Source organism: Tenrec ecaudatus, chromosome 1, assembly GCF_050624435.1.
Source record: "Tenrec ecaudatus isolate mTenEca1 chromosome 1, mTenEca1.hap1, whole genome shotgun sequence".
Classification (NCBI taxonomy): Eukaryota; Metazoa; Chordata; class Mammalia; order Afrosoricida; family Tenrecidae; genus Tenrec; species Tenrec ecaudatus.
In genome coordinates this window covers 60,412,585-60,424,405 of record NC_134530.1, presented here as the reverse complement: position 1 = coordinate 60,424,405, position 11,821 = coordinate 60,412,585, and the positions used below count along the sequence as shown (strand labels likewise).

The 11,821-nt window shown below is 52.9% G+C and overlaps 1 protein-coding gene across 1 annotated transcript; it reads left to right on the top strand.

Annotated features, from left to right (window-relative positions):
- The first annotated feature begins 2,476 nt into the window (after positions 1-2,476).
- Positions 2,477-9,076, top strand: MRPS15 (mitochondrial ribosomal protein S15). The gene is made up of 8 exons (XM_075554008.1): positions 2,477-2,806; positions 3,038-3,082; positions 4,021-4,102; positions 4,879-4,927; positions 5,359-5,443; positions 6,962-7,020; positions 8,531-8,722; positions 8,927-9,076. The coding sequence occupies exons 1-8, from the start codon at positions 2,677-2,679 to the stop codon at positions 9,059-9,061; spliced, it is 777 nt and encodes a 258-aa protein (XP_075410123.1). The 5' UTR covers positions 2,477-2,676; the 3' UTR covers positions 9,062-9,076.
- The last annotated feature ends 2,745 nt before the right edge of the window (positions 9,077-11,821 follow it).

The following is an 11,821-nucleotide window of genomic DNA, read 5'->3' as shown; positions in this document are numbered from 1 at the left end:
AACCTGGCTGCATCTTTAATCATCCACCTTCTGATGCATTCCACATGATGGCAGGGCCGTTCCCATCCCTGATCCATGGTCAGAGGGATTCACTAGCAACGTGATCCATGTGTATTTCTACATCACTTAAAAAAGACTCAGAACTCAAACAACGGTCAAATGGGTCAGAAGGGAGATCAAATGATAGGACATTTTAACCTCACGACACCTGCCACAACCGACTTTGCGATGTCCTCGGCCTGACAGCGAGGCTGCTCACATCCCTGGACTGTAGGCAGAGGGGACTCACCAGAGGCTTCATCCACGTGTTGACCCTGCAGACAACTTTTGGGCTTCCACTGTCATCTGTGCAACAAGGTGTTCACAATTCAAGCTCCAATAGCATTCCCTCCTTTGGATTTGGATTTTGTCATTGAAAACCCTTGAATCACACAGGCTGGTGTGCTTCTTCCATGTGGATGTCATTGACACCTGTTTAGTCTTTTTTTTTTTTTTTTTTAGTCATTCATTCAGCCAACCCTCACCTACCAAATAGGCCCTAGGCGGGCAGCAAAGATTTAGAAATGACTTCGTTCAGCCCCTCATGAGCTTCTGTTCTGATGACAGCGACTGGACAATAGCAAGTGTTACATGAAGGTGGTCCCAGAGTGCAGTAGGGCATGGTGAGTAGAGTTCAGGAAAGGTTGACAAATATTAATAATTATGGCTAATATTTATTGAATGATTACTACTAGGATCCTAGTTCATACATGCACAGGTTTATTCTGAACAAAATGTGCTGGAACACATGTGTGCAATCAGTGGACGGCTGCAGACAAGTCCTCCCTGTGGTATGCTTGTCTTAGTGTCATTAGGATGCCTAAAAAAAAGGTCCAATCAAAACAGTGACTCCCGATAGGATCTACTGACGGTTATGGCGTCTGTTTTTCGAGGATCCCAAAGGTACTGTGACCAGATTTTAACACTGGTAAAGCAGGACACCAGCGGGACACCATTGATAAAACTCATATCCTGGCGAAATAGCCACATGGCAGCCGAAAACTGTATACCCTAGCTTGTCATGCATTCTTTCCAAAAATAGGGACTTTTTGAAAATGCCGCGGGACACAGGAAAAATTGTTAACAATCAGGACTCTCCCACCAAAAGCGGGACATCTGATCACCTTATGGGCCAAAGGGCCATCATGAGCAGTTTCTTGAAGGACACAGAATGATCATGGAGACTTATTATTAAAAGTTTTACATCATATCGAAAACCATATTGGTGATTTTAAAAAAAGACCAGGACAGTTGCATTTAAAAAAATAACTATGTTAGTCCAACAATGCACCTGCTCATGTCCTGCAAGGACTTTGTTGGGAAGCCTTACCCATCCCCCTTCAGCCCTGATCGCTCTCTTCCGACCTGTATCCCAAAACTGAAAAGAGCATTTCAGAGCAGCGTGATTGGAGCCCCTCCCTCAAGGACGCCAAAACTGCCCTTCTGACAGGGTGTCAATCAAAGAGCACAGAATTCTGCCCCGAGGGGTTAGGGGGCTGCAGACTCTTCCTGCACAGTTCGCGGCCCTAGGATATGCTGGGAAACAGCACCTTCCCGTTGATATTTTTGTTGAATCATGGCTTTTAGGATCTTGGAGCAGTATGTTCTGACTTACCTGCCCACAGTAAGTGCTTTGCACGCAACCTCGTTCTATCCTCTCAACAGCCTCAAACAGCAGTTCACAACCTGTGGGTGGAGACCTCTTTGGGGGTTGAATGACCCTTTCACAGGGGTTGCCCAATTCATCACAGTAACAAAATGACAGTGATGAAGTAGCAATGAAAATAATGTTATGGTTGGGGGTCATCACCACATGAGGAACTGTATGAAAGGGTCGCGGCATGAGGAAGGTTGAGAACCGCTGTCTAAAAGAGGGGGACGGCTGCCCCATCCCTAGCTGAAAGGTAAAGACACTTGCCCACAAGGTCACACAGGAGGTAAATGATGAGCCAGGATCCCAGCTCCAACGTGAGCCCTGCCGTCAGCATTCACCATCGCTAGCCACTCCGCAGGGAAAGCAGGGAAGGTCCGGGAAACGCAGGGGCAGTTCTTCCCTGCCTCTGGGCCTTACGACTCCGAATCCAGGAATCCAATACCCGGCAGTGGGGATTCCAGCCCAGAGCTGTCTGGTCCCAAAACCCTGAATCACCAGCTACAAGTTGCCAGACGGGGAATTTGTTGGTGACCGGGGGTGGGGGGGAGGGTGGAATACTCCAGGGGAGAAGAAAGTTGCGTCAGACCCGTGGGAGCTCCCAAAATAACAGAGGCCAGAAATATAAGGATTTGCTCCCCGCCGCCCCCTCCCCCGCTCCAAAAAAAAGGTGACATGTTACTGTTTCCACATCACTGTCGGGATGAGCCCGAATAGACTCGACAGCAGTCAGTTCGGGTTTGGGGGCCTTTTGCTGCTGTTTTGCACGTGACTAACGGCGGTACCCCTATCCTGCGAGCCGCTAACCAGCTCTCCCAACGCCGCCCAGAGCGGTCGGTCCTCTGCTGACCGCTCCTTCAATCCATTTGCTCGGCCTTCTTCGGCTCCTGTCCGCGCTGCACTCGATTGATCGAGCCTAACCAACATGGCGGCGCCCATGTAGCCGACAGCGGCCGTGGCGCAGCCCGTCGGGGTCAGGAGGCAGCATGCTGAGGGCGGCGTGCCGGGCCCTGGGTTCGATCCGGGCGCAGGCAGGGATCCAGCTCCCAGTTCCTAGGGTGTCAGAGGGAGTGAGGGCCAGACTTCCCTCTGCCCAGTGGCGCCTGCAGCCTCCAGGTGAGGGGCCGGGGTATGGACGTAGGGTTCGGGGGATGGGAAATCGGGAGGCGGGAATAGGGAGCAGGGCGGCGGCAGGGGGAGAAAGGGTAGTGGGTGGAGGGAGAGGTGAGACTAAGTGGGAGACGGAGGCAGTGGCTGGGCGCTGAGCTTGCAGGAAGGGAATCCCTAGGCCGCAGAGAAATTCAGCGGAGATCGGGTTCAGCGTCCTCCCTCCTGCCTTCTGCGTAGGTCACCTCCTCCAGGCCGCCCGCGGATTTGCCGTCAAGAAAGCAGGTAGGAGGGCTTGGCGTGGTGCCTGGGGTGGCCTAGGGGACGGAAGCAGGAGTTAGAGCCACTAGGTGCAGTGGGCAGAAGATCAAGGCCACCGTGTCCCAGCCCTGTGCCTGGGAAGCCGCGAGAGGGGAAGTGAGGCATGGGAGGAACTAGGTGGTCAGCCTTTTGCAGAACTACCTAGAACAGGTAGCCCTTCTGAGGTGGTGTGTGGTTTGTTACGCCAAGGTCGTGCTTACGAGTCCTCAGACATCCTAGAGCCGTGAGGAGCCCCCAAGTCACAGTGCAAATGAACGCCCCAGAAAAGATCAACTGAAAGTTTGGCCCCTTTGGATCTACCCAGAGGTGCCTCGGAAGAAAGGCCCTGGTGATCTACTTCCACAAACTGAAGCTCTTGAAAACCCTGTGGAGCTCAGTTTTATTCTGACATGCATGGGATCCTCATGAGGCAGAATTGACTTGAGCAACTGGTTAAAGCTAGGGGTTCTTTCCTCGCCCCCGTATTCCACGCCTGCAGTCTGCCACAGGATTTTTGGAGTGCCTCCTCTAGTCCAGGGCATGAGCCAGGTGGGCTGTGGGGACCCACCGGGAATTATCCATTCCTGATCCCCCGAGAACCAACCCACCCCAGTGAGGAACCTAATAACTGTAGGGCCAAACAGGTGTGAGAGAGGGGCAGGCAAGTGCAGGGTGTTAGGGAAGGCCTTCCCCACCAGCATGCAGGGTAAAGGCAGGTGGCCACCAGGTTTGCAGAAGATGGAACGTCCCAGAAACCTCTGGTGTCTTGCTTGAGCGCCTGGTGTCTCTTAGGTAGTTGGGGGAGTGGTGAGGTGAGCCAGGGCTGGAAGGACAGGCAGTGAGAGCTGACTCCCAGGTGTTGTCTGTCAAGAGTCCTGCCTGTTTTTGAGACACGTCAATTCTGTAAGCATTGTCTTCTCCAGTCACAGTCCAGCCGAGCCAAGGAGATGACCCGCCCCCTTCCACGTTGCTCAAGGACTACCAGAACATCCCTGCAGTTGAGAAGTAAGCAGAAAGCAACTTCTCTAGGTAGCAGGGCACTGCCGGGGGATTGGCACGGTGGGGAGACAGGGGAACGGGGGGTGACTGGCTTCAGGCTTGGGCTGCCATATCTGAAGCTTGTTTGTAGATTGGAACAAAGCTATGATGCCCCAGGCATGGTGAGGGTCAGTGGACAGCTGGGACGATGGAGCTCAGCTGTCCTCGTAGTGAGTACCCCGTATACCAATGAGCTCACATGGGCCCTGGGTCTTTGTAGGAGTCTCTCATTTCTTGATGCGCACAGCAACCTTGTGAGGGGGAAATAGTGTCTTGTCCCCCCACTTTCTAAATGAGGAAGCTGCTCGGTGGGAACAACACTAAGTGGGTAGAGCGGGACTTTAAATTCAGGACTGAATCAGGCTTGACCAAGGCCAAGGCCCTTCTTAGCCCCTGCCCCGCACAGTGGGCGCAGGGCAGTTCCTCCATCTGTGCCATGTGACTGAAGAAACCGATTGTCGAGCTGAAGTGTATCAAGACAGATCACACGGTATCCTGGCTACATTGGTGACAACCCTGTGACGAGACGGGAACCCTTGAGCTGACTTCCCCTGTTTCCTCTTGTGATCTCCTCGCTCCATGTTCTCAGTGCAACCAGCCAGAGCCACACGGACTTCTAATCCTGGACAGGGCCTCCCCACCCCAGAGAGACTGATTTATTTTGGAAGAAACTGTCATTTGACCCTGGCTAGAATGAAAGCCATGCCTCCCTCCTCCTCACCCCGCCCCAAATGTCTCCACAGGGTTGATGATGTTGTAAGAAAACTCTTGTCTTTGGAAATGGCTAAAAAGGTGAGTGGCCTGCTGTGGACACTGGCCTCCTGCGCGCCCACTCCCACCCCACTCCACACCCACACACCCACCCCCCCGTGCTTCTCCAATCACAGCCACTCCCTATCATGTGTCAGCCCCAGAGCAGCTGGAGGGAGGGTGATCTCGGTCCCCAGTGTGCTCTTAGCACCCAAAAAATAGCAAGTGCTCAATAAATATCTGAGTGAGCACACTTCAGGGGCATTCATCTATCAAGCCCTTAGCTTTGGACTCGCCTAGACACGAGTCGCCATGTGGTTGGTCAGAGACCAACCCCAATGAACAGTGAGGTCAGGCCTGTGCCCTGTGGCCCTAGTTGCTGGAGGGACTGCTACCATGATGGGCCTTGGGGGACTGAGGCCCAGTTCCTGGGGTGGCGAACCTCATAGCGTCTCTATCTCTCTCTTCCACAGAAGGAGAAGCTAAAAGTCAAGCAAGATGTGTTTATGAACAAGATCGTGCAAAACCCTGAGGACACCAGCTCCCTGGAGGCTCGAAGTTAGTCAGGGGCCCTCAGGGGGGAGGACAAAAAGGGACTCTGCTAACTGGCACCTGCTCCACGAGCCCCACCTGCAAGCATACTAGATATGGCTTGGGAAAGGGGGAAACCTGAAGACCAGGGGTAACGGCACTGGTAGGCCAAGCTCTGTGCCCAGGCCCCGCCTCCACTATACTTTCGACTGTGTGGGCTTAGGCTACTCACTCACTGCCCCTCTCCAAGCCTCTGCTTCCTAGGCAGGATTGGAGGGCTGTGGGCACACGGCAAGGGAGAGTGTCACCTACCTCTCGGTAGGATTGTGGGAAACCAGGGGATGTGGACACCCTTTCATTGAACAAAGAAAGACACTGGGGCCCAGAATTACATGGCTTGCCCAAGAACCCCCAAACTGATCCATAGAAAAGCCAGGATTCAAGCCCAGGCAATCTGGTTCTTGGGCCAAGGCTTCTGGGCCTGTTCTAAGGTGATGAGGTCCCTCCTTTTGTAGGAGCTGGAACTGACAATGGTCTTCCTTGGCCGTGAGCGAAAGCCCCCCCCCCCCCCTTGTTATGAGCGCCGCTTATCCATACTGAATACTGGGAGCACGCGGGATGGACTCGTGGGCCCACACAGGCTCTGCAGGGAAGGATCCTGGGCACTGAAGCTCAGGAACAGGCCCAGCTCCTGGCTCCGCCCTAGTCCCTTTGAGAAGACAAGTTGTAGGGTCCCTTGGCTCCCTGAATTCCTGCCTCCAGGACCACTTCCACGGCGGCCTGCTTACAGAGCTCTCCTGTTTCTCCATCCCGGAAGCTCCCAGGAAGGCCTGTTTGCCAAGATGCCACAGGGATCGGAACTGCTCTCTCACTAATCCAGTTTTCTGAACGCCAGTTTCTAGCATGGCATCTGCTCTAGGGGTCCTCGAGGCTCTGTCCCCACTCTGCACCTGGGGTGGTGTGGAGGGACCATGTGGCCAGAGCCAAGGTGCCCGCTGCTCTCTCTGCAGTGCTCCCGAACTCAGTGTCGGTGCTGCTGTAGTGCCAGCCTCCCTGAGAGGTGCCTTCTGTTTGCCTTGGCCCCATTGCAGTGCAGATTGCCAGGAACTGGCCGCCTGAAAGAAGGGTCCTCCCGGGCCTTAGAAGGAAGGGTCCTCCTGGGCTTTAGTCAAGGCACAGCAGGCAGAGAGCGGGAAGGCAATGAGTGGACCGCTCACCCTTGCAGAAACATCTCCGGCTGCCTCGGCTGGGCCGCGCAGAGGTGTGTCGGGTAGCTCACCGTGGTAACCCACATCCCAGACTGGTCCCTGAATGGCATGGGCATGCTCTGAAGTTTTACCAGTTAAACGTGCTGTTTGCTCTGGTTTGGGGAAGATAACATCAGGTTCAGGAAGTGCCCTGCCTTAGACTTTGATTTGAGAGCTTGCCACGTAGCGTGCCGTGGGGAATTCTAAGCGAGCTGTACAGGAAGATGAGCGACTGCTCCTCCTTGGTCCCTTCACCACCAGCCAGGCTGCCAGGCCACCCTCTGCTCTGTGCTTTCAGTTGTCGCCCTGACTGTCAAGATCCGCAGTTATGAAGAGCACATGGAAAGGCATCACAAGGTAAGTCGTGGGCGTCCCACGGCTCGGCGCCGGGGCGAGGCTGGCAGGGCCCTGGCCGGAGAAGCGGGCTGCAGCAACTCCCGCGGTAGCCACATCGCCCCTGCCCTGCGGGCTGAGGGCACCACTCTGAGAGCCCGGTCACGCCCGGGCTTCCGATGCCTGCCCTGCCGCTGGATGTGTTGTGCGCGTTTGAGGACGTCCCTCCGCACAGCCAGGCTGCTGGTCTCTCGCCCGCAGAGTGAGGAGCGACGCGTGTCGGGCATTGCAATCAGTGACATGAAACAAAGTGCGTGTGGGTTGTTGAATGGAAGGTTCATTTGCTCAGTAAGCTTCACCCAGTTCACAGTGAGAAGTGGTCAGAATAAATTAAAACAGCACCTGCCTGTGGACTTGGAAGGACTCCGTGAGATACCAGCCAAGAGAAAGTGCTCCCCGGGGTGTCCCAGCCCCGCACAAAATCCCTTATTGCGCCCTGAGAACGGTTATTCCTGTGACTTTTTATTGTGAAATGAAGGTTTACAGAGCAGATCGTCCATTTTGCACACTTTGTCTCCCTCCGTGACCCCCGCATTTCCCGTTCCTCTCCATGTTCCCTGTGCCCACCCCGCTGCCTCTCCTACGTCTGTGCTTTGTCCCTGGGGAGACACTGAGCTTTGGATGTTCAGTGGTTGATGACTCTAACACGGGGATGGGTTCGTTACCACACCACAGGGTGGGGAAAGGCTTGGAGCGTCCACCAGTCTCTAGGCAACCAGTAAGCCTGCTCTGCTCTACGGCGTGGGGTTTGGATCCACATTTTTCTCCCACCCTGTCCAGAACTTTCTAATGCGATCCTTGCCAGAGCTCTCTAGCCATCTTTTTATCCCACTTGCCAGAGGGATTGTTGAGACTCAGGAGTGATGCTGTTATTCCTGAGACACTGCTGGGAAGGGATCGGCTGGGACTGGAAATTAGGGGCTCGCTCCAGAGCCGACAGTCCTAACCCTCTGGCCCCCGTCGCAGCCCAGTGTGGGCAGAGCTGCCGTAACTAGATGGCAGCTGCTCTTTCTAATGGAAGCATGGTTGTGGGTACTGATGGGTCCGGCACCATGCCTGGCACCGGCTCAGCCTGCTCCCCAGACGAGTTTATTCATTGGCCCATAGATCACCAACCCCACTGCAGAGGGTCCTGCAGCGCAGAGCCAGGCTAGGGCAGGGTGGGGGCACCTCTGCAGAGAGCACCAAGCCTCCCTTCCCCGCAGCAGGTAGTTTGCCAGGGTGGGGGTGTAATGCAAAGAGCATGGATTTAGGAGCAGAGCAGTAGACCCGGTCTCCTGCCCCAGCACCTATAGTTTAGGCCCTCCTGTGAATCGGTTAAGGACCATGAACCTTTGGGAGCTCACCTGTGCCGTGGGGATAGCAGCCTCAGAGTCGCAGGAAGGTCGCCTGAGCCCACTGGGATGTTCGGGTCAGTGCAGTGGGCAGCGGGGAAGCGGCACCAGCCCTGAGGCTAACACAGACTCTCTGCCAGGACAAAGCCCACAAGCGCTACCTGCTCATGAGCATCGACCAGAGGAAGAAGATGCTCAAAAACCTGCGCAAAACCAACTACGCCGTCTTTGAGAAGACGTGCCGGGAGCTGGGCATTGAGTACACCTTCCCCCCGCTCTACTACAGGAAGGCCCACCGCCGCGCGGTGGCCAAGAGGGCGCTGTGCACTCTGGTACGGGGGCAGGTGGGGGCTGACAGGAGGTGCCCTCTGTTTCTGGGGGAGGCATGAAGTGGGCCCAGTGGGGTCACAGGTCAATGACCCCACGGAGAAAGGCTGGGCTGCTATGGGGGAGGGAGCCAGTTCTTGCCCTACCCGCCCCATGTCTGAGACTTTACCAACGATTCCAACGTCTTGTCCTGCTGCTCCCGCCCCCAGGTTTACCAGCAGGTTCAAAAGCTGAAGAAGCAAAAAAGGGCCTTAAGAGCTGCTGCTGCCGCCCGGAGACAAGCCCAGAAGAGCCCAGAGGGGCCTGCGGAAGCCAGATCAGAGGCACTCGGGGAAAACCAATAAATTCTGTTCCCAGGATCTCCTTCTGCCTTGAAAATGATTGCAGGGGCGGGGAGGGGGCTTCCTTTGCTCTGGCAGGGGAGAGGGACAAGTGTTTCAGCTCCAGGATCCCCGGTTAGCTGAGGCAGAGTCCTGACTTTCACCTGCACGTCCACAGACGCCTCCTGCCATCGGGTGGCCTGTGTTTCCGTGAGAGCGGGTCTGCACAGAGCAGGGTGGCTGAGCCCCGCAGGCAGAGGAGGCACCAGGCAGAAGGAGGCACAGTAGAAAGGCAAAGCCTGCAGGTGCCTCTGTCTCCAGAGGATGGGGCTCGAGCATAGAGCCAGGAAGGTGAGCCAGGTCTGAGGAGGCTGCACCCTGTGCTCTAGGCAGTAGGGTGGCAGCTATGGCTTCAAGCCAAAGAAGTGACCTTAATAGCAGACTGGCAAGTGGTTGTGTAGTGGTTACATGTTGGTCTGCTAACCACAAGGTCAGCAGTTCAAAACCACCAGGCTTTCTACTCCCATAAAGATGTAGTCTCGGGCAACAAGCCCACATGGAAGAAGCACACCAGCCAATGTGATCATGAGGTGTCATCGGGACCGGGTAACAGGCATCAAAAGACCCATAACAACATATTGTTGAGAACAAGGGGGGTCTGAACAGAGACCCAAAGCCCACCTGTAGACAAACAATCCCCCCACAGAGGGGTCAGGGAAGGAATGAGTCCACCAGGGTGCAGTAAAACACCGATGGAACACACAATATTCCCCTGGCTCCTTGAGGCCTCCTCACCCCCCACTATCATGACCCCAGTGCTGCTGCTCACTCTGAACTAGACCGGAGCATGTACCCAGGTATGGAGAAGAGATAAAATCCCAGGATACACAGAATATAGGAATGGGAATAGCGATACCGGAAAGGGGGAACTGATCACAATGATTGACATAACCACACACCCCTCCAGGGAGGAGAACAACAGAAACCATGGGGGAAGGGAGACAGCAGTCGGTGTAAGAGATGAAAATAATTTAAAATCTACCATGGGGTCACGAGGGGTGGGGAGGGAGAGAGGAAAAGCTGGTACCAATGGCTCAATCGGAAGTAAGTGTCTAGAACAATGGCAACGTGTACAAATATGCTTGATGCGACACGTATGGATTGCAATGAGTCCCCAATAAAATCATCTTTTAATTTAAAAAATTTTAGTCTCAGAAATCCACAGGGGCAGTTCTGCTCTGCCCACTAGCAGTGAGTTGACGGCAGTGGGGAAGGTAAATGTAAATACAAGCGGGAGAGCTCAAGCAATTTATTGTTTGAAGATGGATGTGCCCACATTCAGACCGAGAATCTGACGCGAGCTACAAGTCCTGTCCCCAGGAAGCTGCACACATCTGAGCATTGCTTACCAATTCTCCTGCTAAGTCTGGTGAGCTGCTTTCACAGACAGAAAGCCCTTTGGAGCAGCTCCGTTAGATAACAGTTGCCAGGAGTCACAACTGGCTCAGCAGCCAGGAGCTAGGGTGTGGTTTATTTCTACCTCCTCCCCCATAACTCATCCATTCACACAGTAGTAGGTGATGTGTCTGAACCACTGACGTTTTGGTTTGCAACCAAGTGCTTTAACCGCTGCACTACCAAGCCTCTTATTAAGGTCCAAGTTACACGCATTTGTTGAGATCTCAATGACTAAGAGACCAGGAGCTTGGAGCACTTGAGGGCATCCTGGGCTGCTGGGAATGTCCAAGCAGGGAAAGGGAGAGGCATGACTAGGACGGTGAAGGCCCCGGGTCAGGAACTCGCACACACCTTTCCTGAACTGTTGCTGTGAGTATACTTTCATTCTATTTTTAAATCACTTTATTGGGGACTCGTACAGCTCTCATCACAATCCATACATCCATCCATTGTGTCATGCACATTTGTACATTTGTTGCCATCAGCTTTTTTAAAATTAAAAATGTATTTAAAATTAGTTAAGCTGACAGAATATATGAATACATTACATATCTTGAATGGCAAGCACAGGAGAAGATAAGATTAAATTCAACAAAGTCATTATATTTACTGGGACTAGTGACATACCTATATGTACTCATATTTTAAATACATATGTAAGAAGGGATATGTTTATGTATAATATTAAAATATATTTTCTAATTGTGATATCTGTGAAATACTCTGCAATCTGGCATTTCTTAACATTTTAGATTTTTATTGTTTATTTAATTATAATTTATTGCAAATCGAATTTTTAAAAACTTGGACTTTTATATTGATTTGATTTTTTTAAATCATTTTATTGGGGCTCATACAATTCTTATCACAATCCATACATACATCCATTGTGTCAAGAGCCATCAGCTTTTTCAAAACATTTTCTTTCTACTTGAGCCCTTGGTATCAGCTTTGCATTTTTCCCCTCCCTCACGAACCCTTAATAATTTATATATTATTATTTTTCACGTCTTACACTGACCGATGTTTCCCTTCAGCCACTTTTCTGTTGTCCATTTGTAGATCTTTGTGATTAGTTCGCCCTTTCTCCCTCCACCTTTCCCTTACCCTTCTGGTATGGCTACTCTCAATATTGGTCCTGAAGGGTTATCTGTCCAGAATTCCCTGTCTCTCCAACTCTTATCTGTACCCATGTACATGCTCTGGTCTAGCCAGATCTGTAAGGTAAAATCATGGTCATGATAATGGGGCGGGGGAAGCATTGAAGAACTAGAGGAAAGTTGTGTTTCCTCAGTGCTATACTGCACCCTGACTGGCTCATCTCCT